This window comes from Pezoporus flaviventris, unplaced genomic scaffold (genome assembly GCF_033815535.1).
Source record: "Pezoporus flaviventris isolate CSIRO_AGI_PZ_B2104156 unplaced genomic scaffold, CSIRO_AGI_Pfla_v1 ptg000063l, whole genome shotgun sequence".
Classification (NCBI taxonomy): domain Eukaryota; kingdom Metazoa; phylum Chordata; class Aves; order Psittaciformes; family Psittacidae; genus Pezoporus; species Pezoporus flaviventris.
The window spans coordinates 94,698-110,235 of record NW_026892611.1 but is presented as its reverse complement, the minus strand read 5'-3'; the positions used below and the strand labels follow the sequence as shown (position 1 = coordinate 110,235).

The 15,538-nt window shown below is 40.3% G+C and overlaps 1 protein-coding gene across 6 annotated transcripts in view; it reads left to right on the top strand.

The window, feature by feature from the left end:
* The window catches only part of PITPNM3 (PITPNM family member 3), a 61,011-nt gene that overhangs the window by 18,617 nt on the left and 26,856 nt on the right, over nt 1–15,538 (top strand). For 4 of the 6 annotated variants that reach the window (XM_061469870.1, XM_061469871.1, XM_061469872.1 and 1 more), the window contains 4 exons: nt 498–605; nt 5,921–5,997; nt 7,176–7,411; nt 13,977–14,166. In XM_061469870.1, coding sequence (XP_061325854.1) covers nt 498–605; nt 5,921–5,997; nt 7,176–7,411; nt 13,977–14,166 — 611 coding nt within the window. Of the gene's footprint in view, nt 1–497; nt 606–5,920; nt 5,998–7,175; nt 7,412–13,602; nt 13,648–13,976; nt 14,167–15,538 lie in introns of those variants that run through there. The other 2 variants (XM_061469874.1, XM_061469875.1) reach the window with 2 other exon arrangements.

Below are 15,538 nucleotides of genomic sequence, written 5' to 3'. Positions count from 1 at the left end.
ATGAAAACTGAACGCTTTGTGTAGCATGGGTGGCTTTGACAAAAGGGGAAGAAGCCTTAAACTGGTCTATGTGTCCATTCATGCCTCTCCTCTGCTTTTGAATGTTCTGAAGTAAAAGTAAAAAAAAGAAAGTAAAAAAAAATTTCTGGAGGGGAGGGGGGAGAATTCCGACTGATTCTGTTACTTGATATTCAACAATCCAAGAGATTTATTATCAACTTTATTTTTAAGTGACTGCTCAAGGTAAGAGCAAGAATTCAGATAGTCTTCTCTTTTGCATGATTTTTCTATACACAGTATATGAATCATGTAGGTATGCTCTAGGGCATACCAGTAAGCAGGAAACTTTCCTGGAGAGTCCTGCATATGTTAACCTGTTATGTGTTCCCTTTAGCAGGCGTGATGAGTGTTTATTTCTCTCTCAGTTACTACGTCTCACACTGTCTTTTTTGTCTTGTTCATTACTGCAATTTAATCTGCTCCTTTTCTTCCTACAGAAGAGATGGTGGAAGGAAAAAGTGCCATTCTTATAGGCATGAGCCAGTGGAACTCAAATGACCTTGTTGAGCAGATAGAAACAATTGGGAAGCTGGAAGAAAATCAAGGTAATGTTTACCTTACCTTACATATTAATTTAAAGTTAACAAGAAAATGTGACTACCAAAGCAATTACTTTTCTCTCACACGTGCAAATTAAGTATGAGGGAATCCAGAAACATCTGAAATGGGTGAGCAACCACAGGGAAATAAATGCTTGTCATTGCAGTTGGAGATTAGCTGTGATTCAGTCTCCATATACACACAGCAGGCTTTATTGCTCTTCACCCCTCATTTTCTCACCCCCCCCCCCCCCCTTATTTTTCTGAAGACTGAAAGAAAAATGCAGCTGTCAAGGAGTGGGCATGGCAGTTCAGTGCCAATATATCTTGGCTTTGCTAGCTGGCCAGCATCACACATCCATGAACATGAACCACCTTTAGTTACATTGAACAGAATTCCATCTTTAGTTGACCTCAGTACCAGTGCAGAAAAATTTCACAATGGCTAAGGTGTTTGCATGTGATAGATAGCACAAGTAGTTGAGCTGATCAACAAGGGTATGCATCCTTTTCATGACCGCAGTAACGTTCCTTTCACTGCAGGCTGTACTATTGCTGCTCTTTCTTGGTACAGTGGAATACTCCAGCCAGGACTGACTGCTTGTGGCAGGATGGAAAAGGCAGCTGGGCTGAAATGGAGTGCTCTGTTCAGCATTTCCTATTTACTGTTTGTTTTCTCCAAATTTTGTTCTGTTCAGCCACAAAGTTTGTGAAACTGCATCAGCAGTGTATTACAATATTCTTTATCATTTGTTAATAGAAACCATATGTTACAGCCTGCATGTGAACATATTTCTCATGATGGATTTGTCATTATAAACGGCTAGTAATAGCACAGCAGATGGCAAAACCCGGCATCATTTCTCATGGGAGTGTGATAATGGAAATAACAATTTTCTTTGGGGACTGTCACCACCTTATGCTTTGTACCTAAAGCAAGTTCTCTTGGTTTTTTACTCTAAATTCCTCCCTAATTAACATGGCAAAATATTAGGGATGTTGGAAATGGTCTGGAAAAAAAAATTAAAAAGAAGAGGACCTGGCTTGATTCTTAGTACAGGTTTGAACTGTACCTCATGTTCTCAGAAATCTTGTTTTAAGATTTGGTTTTATTTCTCACTACCCTATTCTGATTTGATTGGTAATAAATTAAACTAATTTCCCTAAGTCAAGTCTGATTTGCCCATGGTGGTCATTGGTGAGTGATCTCCTTTTCCTTATCTTGACCCATGAGCCTTTTGTTATATTTTCTCTCCCCCATCCAGCTGAGGAGAGGAGTGATAGAGCAACTTTTCTGGGTGCCAGGCATCCAGGTGGGTCAACCCACCCCAGTTAGGTACCATGAAGAAGCATACACTGAAGCAAAAATCTGATCCAAACCTTACATCCTAGTCAGCAGTTTGTTCTTTTCCACTAGTCTCCCCCATGGTAGGTTAGACCATTTTCTTTCTTTGTATCAGACTGCCTTTACAAGCTTGGTAAAGTGCTGTGACTTAAATCCATCATATGCCAAACATTTATTTTCTCTCTGTCCTCAGTGGGATTTTGTTGCCGGATTGTTTTGTAATTTAGCAATTTTTTTTTTTTTTTATCGTTCTTTTTGGGTTTTGGGGTTTTTTTACTTCTATTTTTTCTATTGCCATGCTATTGTATGTTCAACACTTCTCTGGCAGGCAGAGCAGGGGGAGTGGGAGGTGTAGCATTTTGTGATAGGTGAGTTAGTTCCTCATGTCTCATGGTAGCTCTGGAAAAGATGTTCCCATTTGCAGAGGTGAGTTATTTACCCTTTTAGTGGGAGGTCATTGCGCCTTAGAAGCAGAACAATTAGTTGTGACTGTTGCATTCTCCCATGCTGCTGGGCTGAGAAAGCACCTGGGGAAAAAAAATACTAGGAATTTGCTTTCCGACTTGTAACCCGAAGGAAACCAATGCAATGCCACTAGGCCAAGTTCACTAAATAGCATGAAGAATTTGCTCAGCTCAGTAATACAAGCCAGAGCTGTCTCAGCAGCTGTGTCTAGATTGAGATTTTCAGTGGTTTGCATTAAAACAAAAGCTGGGTTTGTGAAAGCTCTCAGTGTGTTTGGAAACCTGGTTGCTTTCGTGAACTTGGACATGAGGATCCCAGGTGGAACTGCCCACTACCACCACCTCCCCATTACTGATCAGTTGGTTGGGGTGCCTGCAGAGGAGCTGACCTCGAGGACTGAGATTTCAGCATGTTCTCCTATTCCTACACCTCCTCTCCTTCTGCCAGATTAGAGAAGCCTTGTGGCCTCTGTGGCTGGTGCATCTGCAGGGTAACTAAAACCCAAGATAAAACAAATAAACAGGAAGTTTTTCATCTTGTCCCACCCTGACCTTCCCTGACCGCATCACTAGCTGTTGCATGTAAATTACTACAAGGCGCTGTTTTCTGACTGGATGGGATTTGAGTACCTTTTTTGTTACTGTAATTTACATAATGATACAATTAGCAAAACTTGGTATAACGATGGTATGCATCAGGACAGCAGGAAAAATCTGTAAAATGTTGATAATGTCCTCAAGGAGAGGCTGGGTCCAGCAAAACCATGCTATTATTTACCTCATTAAAACCTTTCCAGTAAATAGGAAACCACGTAATTTCTCTGTAATCAGTTTCCTTTCAGTGCCTAATTGAATTTCTGTGATTTTTTCGAGAAGGTCATGCTGTCCATTTCTGTCTCCTATAGAGCTTTAGCTTATCAAGACAGAGAAGACCCCCACTTATTTAACTCTCTGGTATTAACTTAAACAATAAAGCTGAATCTATGCAGACCCAAAATCCAATTATCTTCCACAGTATACAGTCAGCAAATCTCTTGAAATGCTGCACATGCCAGACAGCCCCCTGCATCCCCAGTGCGGGACTACTTTGACTTCAGGCAGGTTTGTTCTTTGGGTAGCACAGTGCTGAAGATCTCTGCACATCAGCACAGAGCCATCTGGCTCTGGCTCTCGTTTGCCTCACTGTCTTTCTGGTACCTCCGTGCTTCTGGGTGCACACTTTCAAAGCAGAGTGGTGTATACTCTGCCATTAGTGCAGCCTGGACTTCTGGCAGCATAGCAGGGCTCTGAAGAAAGATGAGCTGTGCACGTTTTTATGGCTGAAAGAAAAGCAGACCTTGTGTGCTGCCGGCGCCTGAGCTGCCCAGCTGCGTTTCTCTCATCTCTAATACTGCAACTTGAGTCGTGTTTTTCTTTCTTTTTCTCAGACAAAGTGAAAAGCAGTTTTGAAAGCAGCCCAGTTTTATGGTAGAGAGCTACCTTAATAATAGAGATTGTGATTAAAACAATGCCCGGAATCCTAATGTCCAGTTATCTATGGCATTTCTGTGTGTGTGAAGCAAGGAACTATCCTGCAGCCTGGCAGTTGATGCATATGGGGAAAAGCAAACCACCCTCTCCACTTTCTAAAAGTGTATCTTTAGGACAAGATTTTCAAGGGAACAGTACACAAGTAATCTGACTATAACCAGAGGTTTGGGAACATTGGTGAGGAGTCCTGGGTTTCTTGTTTCAGTATTCTCTTGCAGATAAGTATTGTGCTTCACTATCAGGTGGGGTCTTGTGGCCCTGAATAATACTTTTTCGTGGCACAAAACTATTGTTTCTGCGGTGCTGGTTCTCTTGTGAGCTTTCACATGATGACTTTCAAATAAAGTGAGTCTTTCAAGCAGACCTTTGCAAACCACACTAGAAGTGTGTTAATCAGAAGCAGTTTTAAATTGCAGAGATTTCCAGAAAACAATTGCATTTGGTGGAAGTTCACGGTCTATGGGTGTCTGTTATTGATGTTGGGTTTGTTTTCTAGTGTTTTGGGTTTTGTTGTGTTGCTTTGTTTTATACAAGTATTGTGTGACTAATCCTTTAAATCCATACCTGCCAGAAAGGCAAGAATAATTACCTTTCTTTTAAATACAGAGAAATGTAGCCACAGAAGGTAAATAAATTTCTAGTGGCTACAAGAAATTATAGTGGTAGAATCTGTGCTAGAATTAGCTTTCAGTCCTTATGCAGAAGAGTAGAGAGTGTCTGAAATGTGTTTTGGACTAAATTCAGTGCTTTTAGAATAACTTGGCCAGACCCTGCTTAATCAGAGTTCTTGGTGAGATGAAAATCACAGTCTGCTGTTAGGGCCTGGCAAGCTGCCTATGAACATACGTCAAATGCAGTGGAACCACAAGCACAGTGTGAACTCAGAATGCCCCCCTCTCTCCTTCCTCAAAGTAAACTGACTCATCTATATCATTATGTGGTGCATTTATATTCTTCTGACATGCTGGAAGAAACAGAGGAAAATGTGTTTAAATCCAGAAAGCTGTCAGTGAACTACTTTGGTATTACCGTTTAGTACAGTCTTCTCTCATTAACTCCTAAAACCTGCATCTGTGATGGAGGGTGGAAGGGCTCCCAAACAGCTAACCCCTGTGAGATGAGTAGAATTTTAAGACTGACACTGTAGTCAGCTGAAGTTTTAAATTACAAATTTCTGGTGCTGGGATTCAGAAGGGTTTCAAAGCCTTGAGAGGGAGGAGGAGGAGGTGTTACAGAGATAGAAAGATTTTCATCTTATCTGGAATTTCATCACTGTTTGTACCAGGGAAAAGCACTTTTGCCCTCTCCAAAGAACTGCTCCCCATGACTTCAGATGGAGTAACTCCCCTTCAGTGGGATGTTGCAGTATGTTGTATTAGCAAAGCACTGTGTTTCTCAGCAACGTCAGTTCTTTTTTTTCAGGTCACAAGGTTTTCTGAGGAGAAACTGTCTTTTGCTCTGTGCTCTGTTACTCCTATTTAGGATCCTGATAGTGGAGCACTGCAGTTACTTCTGGGAGTTTTTCAGGTAGTCACAGAGGTTGTGGAAGACTTGGATCATGAAGGACTTTGGAAAACTTTAAAGGCTTAATTCACTTGCCTATGTATAGGTGCTTAGTGCCATTTAAGACATACCAGACTATTTAAGATATCTGAGTGGGATGAACAGAGGTGATGCAGAAACTGAGGTGATCCCTTCTGCTGCTCTCCAGAAAGGTACAGGTGACCAATGGCAACTACTGCTACTGCACACCTCTGTATAGGGACCTGAATCTTGTTCTGAATGTTGCTGTTAAGAATAGAAGAGTCTGTAGTGTGCAGGGCTGCAAGAAACTTTGTGTATTGTCCTGTTTGTCCTCAGGATTTCCTGTGAAAACGGATCTTTCTGTCTTGAAACTAGAAATGTGCCTTCCCTCTATGATGTCTGCAAAAAGTGAGGCAGCCAAATATTTATGTGATCAATCATGTTTCTTTTCCTTTCAGGTGATTTATATAGAGCCTCTTCAAGAAAAAAAAGGTTCCCAGCACAAGGCAGTATTGAAATACACGAGGACAATGAGGTGAGGTTGTTTCCCCAAAACAAGCTGTGCTGATTTCCAAGAAGTAGATATGCAGAAATATTCTCATATTGTATTACAGAATTACCAGCCTGTTTGGTGGCTTAGTGTGTCTGTCCCTTTTTCTGTAGGTGCACATGCAATCACTAAAAATCATCCCAAGCTTTTTAGACATTGCATAATTAATTTAGGTGGAAATACAACCCAGTTCTCTGAAGGTTTTGTGGAGCAGATTCAGCAGCAGTCACGAATTGATAGTAACAGAATTCCTGCTCTTACAGTCCAGCAATTCACAATCCTCAGACAATTACAAGAAATGTTACTGTTATTTTTACGTCTGTATTCACATTTGGTGAGGAAATAAAATGATCCAACGCAAAGAAGAAAATGACAGTCAAGATTTAAAACCAAAAGAATCTCCTGATCTTTTAATGTGTTACTGAGTTCGTCTTTGAGTGCACATAAATTTCAAGGGATAAACAAGCAAAAAAAAAGGGGGAGTTGTGAGACATTCAAAATGTTTTCCCAGTCTCAAGTAGGTAACATCTTGTTTATTCTATGGAGCACACTGATTATTTTCTGTGTTATGCGTATATTCTCATATTCATAAATGTATTTGTGAGGTTTATGGATGTCAGCAATTAGACATCTTTTACTCTTTCAGTAAATGTGTGGGTAAATTAGCCCCATTTTTCCTTTTAATCGAAAGTTGCTAATCTCAAAAGGCTGAGATAACTATATTTTCTGCCTTAGCTGGATGTTTTCAGTGCCAAAAAAATTTGTCTTTTTAGAATCTGTGATGATTTGAGTTAGAAGCTTTCCAGTAAATGCAGCAGCCTCATTCAGGATATACCTAGACAGATGTTTGCTTTGTCTGTGGATGTTGGAATTCTTCTCCAGTCTCAATGTATTTAAAATAGCTTTTGATGTACACAGAGCTGACCTATAATCTTTGTTGAAACCTGTGTCTGTGCTGCAAGGTTTTTCTGGAAAAGCACAGTATGCTCTACCTGGTTAAGACATGCTTGAATTAAATGGAGCACAGGGCACAGACCCCACCCCCCCAGTGATGGCAAAGATCACAGTGGGGGAAAAAAATCACTGCTAATGTTGACACCAACTATACCAACACTATCCATAAAAATGCTTCCTCCCCTCTTATTCCCGTTTTTTTTCCACAGGAAGGAGTCCAGCACCAGAACTGCAAAACCCATGTGCTAATTTTAATCCTACATGGGGGTAACATCTTAGACACTGGAGGTGGAGACCACAGCAGCAAGCTGGCAGACGTTAACACCTTCAGTTCTGTGTTTGAGAAAGTGACCCGAGCCCATTTCCCTGCTGCTTTGGGTCACATTTTAATCAGGCTTGTTCCCTGCCCAGGAATCTGTTCAGCAGCTTTCTCTCTTGTTTCCAAGTAAGTTGATTTGCATTTCCTAATGTTTGGCTTTGCAGTATGGTTTCACATGGCTTTCTGTGACCTGTTGTTTTCATAATGAAATGTTGCAAATCCTTCTTAATCCTTTGCTTACTGCAAGACTTGGAATGATCTTTCATCCTAAGTGAATGTATTTGTTTAAAAAATTGAAAAACTGAAAAAAAAACAACAAAACCAAACCAAAACCACCGCCATTAGAAAAAAACAACTACAAAACCCCATCAAACCCCTTGGTGCACTGCAGACTGGTGTCCATGTGTGTCCAACAGAACAAAAATATCCAGAAGAAATCTGCACAGAAGGAACTGTGATAACTGTTAACTTTCCACACCCTCCCACTCCACCCCCAGCGTGACCCCAAAAAGTCAGTAGTTAATTTCTATCTTATTTTAAAATTGAAACATAGCTAGATCTGCCTGTGGATGTGCCAGCTGACATCTGTCTGTCTTATTTCATCTGTTCATTAGTTGGCCATTATAGGGACAGGTGTTATAGAAAACCCTCCTGATAGTTTTAATGCTTTCTGGTTTAGAAGCAAAAATGGCATATTGCTAACATTGATTTAGGAATAAAGTGGAGGTTGTGAAGCACTGCTGAGAAACTTGGACCAATTTCAATAAATTCTGCTTTGCACTAGAAATTGTTGCACTAGAAATTGTGAACAGAAATAAATGTCTAAAACAAGACTGATTTAAGGTGTGTTCTTGGTTAAAGAGCATTATTCATCTATAAGAATGCCATATACAGAATTACACGCTCTACAAATGGTGCATCTCTAGGAAACAAATCTTTTGGGTAATGAAAACAGCTAACTGATGTTAATGGAGGCGGCACTCACAAGATTGTCCTTACTAACACGAGATATGAGTGGTTTGTTTTAAGCAATTTGGTATTTCACTTTCATAAAATTAGATAGATCCCATGTCAGAGCTTCTAGGGAGCAACTGGGAGGGAACACTGCATTACAGTAGATACTGGATCAGCTCTTTATTAATGAAGAGCACTAGGCAAGAATGCCTCAAACATCTTGTCATTGATAAAATGAGTACATTTCTCAACTAGCATAACTCTGCAAACTTAAATGACACTGAGCTGTAATATGGTTATGGTACCTGACATTCACATTTGCATTTCCAGCTGTCAGGTTCTGTTTCTGTCAGATCAGGTTATGCTAGGAAACACTATTTGGTATATGAAGCAGAGCTAATGATTTCAGTTTAGGAAGTTGCTTGTTAATATCAAAAAAAATAGTTGTGTGGATTTGGAATTTGGGGAGAGTTTGAGGGAAGCTGTTTTCTGGACGAGTAGTTAAGAAATTCTCACAAAAATGGTGTAGTACATGTCTCTTCATGTCTGCCTTAAAGGGATAGTTCATCAGATCACATTGGCATTAAAGTCTGGTGGCTTTCTGAGATTCTTGGTAGTCACTTCTGCATTTGAAAATTATTGTTTTGTATAAAGTTTTGATAATATTTTGATACAAAAATAAGTACTATGAAATACTAAATGCAACTTTCAGAGCTAGAGTCGTTAGCAACTGCATCTCCAAGACCTGCTTAGTCTAGTATTTCATAGAGTCATAGAGTCATTTCAGTTGGAAAAGACCTTTAAGTTCAAGTCCAACTGTTAACCCAGCACTGTCAAGTCCACCACTGAACCATGTCCCCGGGTGCCACAACTACTTGTCTTTTAAATCCCTCCAGGGATGGTGGCTCTGCCACTTTGCTCTCATATCTTGAACATAACTCTGCCTGGTTAACTGTGCAGCAACAGTGATAGGTTCTGAAGTTCTCCTGTGCATGTTGATGTGAAAGCTGTTATCACCTTGTGGAAGCATTATTACTATTAATTTTAACAATTACAGATGTATGTATGGCTGTTACAGCACTCTTTTTGGCGATGCTGTGAGATGTGAAAAATTACATGTATCAACTCATTCAGGACAGGAAATATGGGGTTTTTATTTATTTGGGGGAATGTGATTTTATTTATTTACTTGGGGATCAGGAGATATGGATACTGTTCCTGGGTCCGTAACAAGTTTCCTGTTTGACCATAATGAGAAACCAGTCTGGCAGTGCCTCACTTCTGTTCAGCAACTTATTGAACAGAAACAAGGCTAAAGTGATATAAAGAGGATTTTTTTCTGTCATTAACCAAAGGCCTTACCAAAAGTCTGAGAAAGAAACAGGAAGATTTCTGCTGTCTGGGTTGTGCCTCTAGCCTAAGTTATACAAAAAAAAAGCTCAAGGGAAGCAGGAGTAAGAACGTACTGTGATTAAGGCATGTTCCTGGAAAGCTGGAGTGGAAACAGCTATTCTGAGACTTTACTGTGGCAACTGAGCATCTGCAGAAGAGTTGAGGAGATCTACAACCCCGTTTTGGACCATGAGATGCAGGAATGGTGATGCTTGCTGTCCGGATGACAGGAGAGATGGGGAATATATTAAAGTTCTGAAATACTAGGTTGATTTAAAGCTGTGACAGGCGTATAGGAAGGAAAGGTGGGAGGGTGCAGACCAGGCTGTGGAAGGTGTGCCTGATTGTTCCCAACAATGGAGAATACACTGAAACAACCAGGAAAGGAGGTGTGAGTCTGTCCAAGTCACTGCTCTGTAAAGCAAGAGGACTGATTGTAGGAGAGGAAATTAAGCATCAAAGAGTGCTTGAGAGGTCATTCTTGCCCATTTGGGACATTGATTAACACAGGACTCAGTAGGACCTCTTAGGTATCCTGTAACATAGTGCCTGCAGGCCTCAACTATTGGGAAGAAGAGTTGTTAGAGTGGGAGGAAGAGCATGTGCTGGCAGCCCAAAAGAGCAGAGCTCCTGCATTCCTTCTCTGGTTTTTTATTCCCTCTTTTTGCAGCACACAGTATTCAGCCAGACTGAAAAACAGCCAAGCTGAATGTTTCAATGTCCCATAGAGTCATTTCCAGCACTGATAGAAGATTGGTGTTGCCTTGGTATGTTCCTGGGTGGAGCTGCATGTAATGTACCCATATGGGGCTGACAAAATGAGAGGCGATTCCTGCTCTCACATTTTGGCAGCTTCATGCCAGCAGCTTTCATAGTTAGAACTCCAGAATGCAGTTGTGGAACACAGACTTGTGGCAAACATTCCATTTAGCAAACTGGGGGGAAGAAGTGGTTTTTTTAATTCCCATAATGTTTCATTGAGGGTGAGCCAGGTGACTGACTAAGCAGCAGAACAAGATTTTTTGCTTGGTTTGAATGTATCCTCCATTTTCTGAATGTGCAGGCATAGTGTGCCAAGGTAGTGCAGCCTTCTGTTTGAATTCTGCTGTGTTCATGTGCTGAGTTCTTTGCTTCAGAGGGACTCCACTAGGACTTTTCATCCAAATCCACCTATGCTGTTCTCCTCCCTGCATTGCAAATAGTGGCTTAAAGGAGAGGGATCTTTCAGTGCAAAATCACTCCATCTCATAAATATTTCATATTGTTTAATCCAGTCTGCTCCCATCTACTCCCATCACTTTCAGTTTCCTGTATCTCTCATATCAATCAGAAAGACACTGTTTATGCAACCTGTGTGAATTTATAATGCTTGACTGATTTCCCTTCACACTTCTCTGTCTTTGTGGCTAAGGACAGAAGAGGGTTAAAACTGAGGCACATTCTTTTTCCAGCCGGATGACGTGGGAGCCATCTCCTTCCGTTTCAGGGAGAAAATATGCCATAGTGGATCAACTGTTAGGCTGTTTATAGCTTTCATATAGTCTTAATCTGGTTTGATGAGCATACATTGATTCACACCTCAGAGGAGAGCTCCTAAATTACAGTATTAGCCAAACAGGAAAACAGTAATTGCAAACTGGGGTGAGGAGAGAGCAAGAGAGAGAAGGAAAAAAAGGCCAAAACAAAAGTTACGTTTAGGAAGCTAGCACTGAAATAGGAAAGGAAGCATATGAATAACCAAATTAGATGAAAGTGTTATTGGATGAGTTTTGGAATGCTCAGCCCCTTGCCTGCTGCTTATGCAGTGGTGGGTCCTGCAGTGGAAGTTCTTGGGGTTGCATTTTCCTAATCAATTTTTAAAATACTTTCATAATTTAATTAGAAAGAGTATGGAGATGTTCAGTCATTATGATCTGTGTATTTTCTATTCCTTGTTTACCTTTTATCCTGAAAGTGGAAGTGGTAAATGCATATTCTGGCATTCAGAAACAGCAATAGCAGGTTCTTGGGACTGTCAGCGTGGAGTGCAGGTAGCTAAACCGTAACGTCAAAAACAGTTGTATGACAGTTAATCCAAATAAGTACTACCATAGGGGTTGGTCTCCCCTCTGCTTTTTCTTCTCACCTCTGCCATGGTCAGGGACTTCTGGCCTGAGCAAGTTTTGAGGAGAGAGCCGTGTTTTGTCTTGATCTGCATCTAGCCAGGTACTTTCTGCATTCAGAATATGCTTTTATTCCCTTGTTCCTCCTTTCCTGCCTCCTCCCCCATGGGTTCAATAGCCCCTTCTCCCCATCTCCATGGTGCGATCTCAGTTATCCCTGCTGGCAGGTGCCACTGTCCCATCGATCACTTCTTCCCTGGGAGCCAGGTTTATTCTTACCCAGCACGGATGACCAGTTCTGCATTGCAGCTTGGTCGTTTGCCACCTTTTCTCAGGGGCGTGTTAGGTTCTAAAACGGGTGACTTTATCTGTCAGTGTCAGACTCTTACACTCGGTGATTTCAGCTCCTTCCTTCTGATTTCCCTTTCCATCTCCAGCCTTTCAAGTGTGGGTGTTTCCAAGCTTGTGCTTTGGGAAGGGCCTCCCTCAGTGTCCTGCCCGTACATCAAGATAAGACAGGCTTCTCAGCTCCAGCACTGGTATTTTACCTATTAGCTTCAGCACTACTCCTTAGTATGTCCCCTTAATATAAGCAACTTCATCTCTTCCATACAGTCTTTCAGTGGTCTGGAGCTTTCTTCCTTTTGTGTTGTGTCTACAGTAACAACAGATGTCTGTGTGGTTGCAACCTTTACAATAAAATATATTAAATACATTGGAATTGAAAAATCCAAGCTCTCATTTCTAAGCCAGTTAACTGTGATGAATTGTCTAGACAATAATTCCTCATTTTGATCTATATTCGTTTACCCACAAAAAATCAATAGCTGTTAGCTTGGGTTTTTTCCCCACTGACTCTGTTTTGTGTTGTTGTGAATATTGTTTGCCTTTTACTTTATTGTGAAAACATATGCATTCACTTAAGTTTTTTCCTTTTGTGTTTCTCCCTTTCCCTTTCTGAGGTGTTATCTGCCAGTTGTTATAGTAATTGAGGCCTTTTTATGTAGTTTTTTAAGGTTCATTTTTCATTTTTGAGAGTTAGTATTCATAACTACATCTCTGTGCACTTGGGTGATCTGATCAGCTGGCAAAATGAAGCTGCGTTTATTGGTACATTGACATGGTTTGGCAGAGCACCTGAGCTCCAGGACATAGAAGTTGTTACACTACTTTGGATGAAAAATGCCAAATCACTGGAGTGCTTCAGCAAGAGGCAAATGTGGAAATGGTCAGTGAGGCTCAGGACGTGAACACAGACCAACTTCCATACATGAGCATTGCAAGTCTTCTGTTCTTCCGTTACCCTGGTGATAGCCTCAAGGATGCAGGTTTTGGAAAACACATAGACTAATTCTGTTTCAGGCAGCTTGCTTTTTAATATTGTGATAGCTCACCAAGTTCCCAAAGCAAGGGAGTGCAAAATAGCATTGAAGTTGCCTGCCTGCACCTTTGGATAAACCTTTGATAAGCTGAATACTTTTTTGATAAGCTGATTTTCCTTTAATTTCTAAAGGACAGTCAACTTACTGTAAGAGACTCAGGCACACACTAAAGTGCCTTGCATCTTTGGCTCTCTGTGAATTGTTTTGTCCACTCATCAATAAAAATCAGTCAAAACACAACTGGCAGATTTACCTGGAAACTTGCAGGGTACACTGAAATAAAGTTTACAACCTATCAAATTTAAGCCTGCATTTTCAGTCTAGCCACCACTTTTGCAAAGTGTTACTATGCAAACATATACGTATGATATACAAACATACATATGATTTATGTGCAGCTTTGTTCCATCTTTTTGAAAAGATAAGACATTGAGAAAAATGTTTTTATATGCTTTTGAAAAATAAATCTATTACACTTGTGTTCTAGGAAGCAATATTCCATTGTGATGATTGGATCCTGATCTTTGATGTTGTAAGTTGTTATATGGGGGAAAAAAAAAAAGCTGAAATGGAATAATCCCTTTGCTCTTCTAAATTATGTCTGCTTGTATGTGAGAAAAAGTGCACCAAGTATTCTTAACTACAGAAATGCCTTCTAGCATGATCTCATTCACATAAAGCAGTAACTCCTTGATTTTTTTTTTTAAGCAGTTGAATTCTGTGAGAAAATGATTCTTCCTGTATTCACTCTTTGTGAACTGCAATAGCCCAACCCATTTCTGTTGATAAGCAACATGTTCATTCTCAAATGCTGTGTGCTGCCTCTTGCATTTTTCCTGATGAGAGCCTGTCCTTCTCCAGCCTAAATCCCTACAGCTATGATGAGAGCTGTCTCAGCAGCAGTGAAGACCACATCCCACTGGCTGCCTTGCCATTGCTGGCTGTTTCATCCCCTCAATACCAGGACGCAGTTGCCATGGTGATCAGTAGAGCCAATCAAGTTTACAATGAATTTCTCAAATCTACAGATGGGGCTGGTTTTAATGGACAGGTAGGACTGTTTTCTCTCACATCAAAGTAAAATTGCTTCAGAACAAGGCTGGGCTGTTTTAAGCCATTGTGTGGAAGTCTTTGAGTTATGAGTGTGGGACAACACTGCAAAACATGATGAATGAATGTTAGCATAGGATGATCTATGCAAAATGCCTTCTCAGTGTCCAGCATGAGAAAGACACTTCTGGAATCCCATGCAGTATCTAACCTGGACTTACTCAGTTGATAGAAGGTGCTATACCTTCTCCCACAGTTAGTTTGCTCCCTAAGCTGTTACCAAGTATTGCTATGAATTCTGGTAAATGTGTGAGAGCCTTAGTTGTGCAGTTAGGTGTGATGTGCTAAGCAGTGAACAAGCATGCCAGCCCAAGACAAATGATAATCTGTTACAGAGTTTCTCATACACCTGCTATAGCTATCAGCTAGTTGGGACATCTCTGACTAAGAGCACAAGGAATCCAATATTTAGCTATTACTATTTCTTTTTTTCCCTCCACCACAGTAGTAATAAAACAAATGACAGTAAAGAAGTTACAAAACAGTCTACTTGGTGTGTTTTACAAACCATGTAAATATTTTAAATGGAAAAGTCTGCATGACCCATGTATGTTCCACAGAATTTTCACCATCAACAATTACCAGCATTGTTAAAATGGAAGTGAATTTGCTGTGCTGTCTATAGTGCTTTGCTTTGGTCATTGCAAATCTCAACTCTGCCTCTGATTAAGTCCTGTACTTTCAAAATACATGCCATATAACCTGACACACACACACACACACACACACACACACACACACACCCCCCGTGTAAATCTTTCCTTTCATATTTTGGTCTCTTCTGACCATTTATATTGCAAGTTCATTAGATAAGAGATTGCCTTTCTGGTTTTGTAATGTATCTGGAACAAGTTAACTCCATTACCTTAATGCCAATAATAATAAGGATTAGAAATGGAATGGTATATTGAAGGATATACTATTAATCCTGCACAAAATATGCTGTTAATTTTATTAAGATTACTTGTATCATATAATTTTCAGTTCTTTGTGGATGTTGTTATGCAGTTATCTGAAACCACAGATATGCGGTTATCTGAAAATCTGAGAGTAAATCAGCATGCTATTGAATTGTATACAACTTTAGAACCAGAATTGTCTTAGGAGAGATGTTACCTTAATGTATTTTGATATTTTTTTTTTTTAATGATTTTATCCCAAGAAATGTACTCAATTAAGAAAGCACAATATGTGGAGATGCAGTAAGAGAATTTTGAGGTTTTTCCCTAAGTGCATCTTGAAGCACTCATTTTTCCTAACATGCATCACTTTGAAGAAATCATGCACAGCATCCTGTCATCCAAAAATTGTAG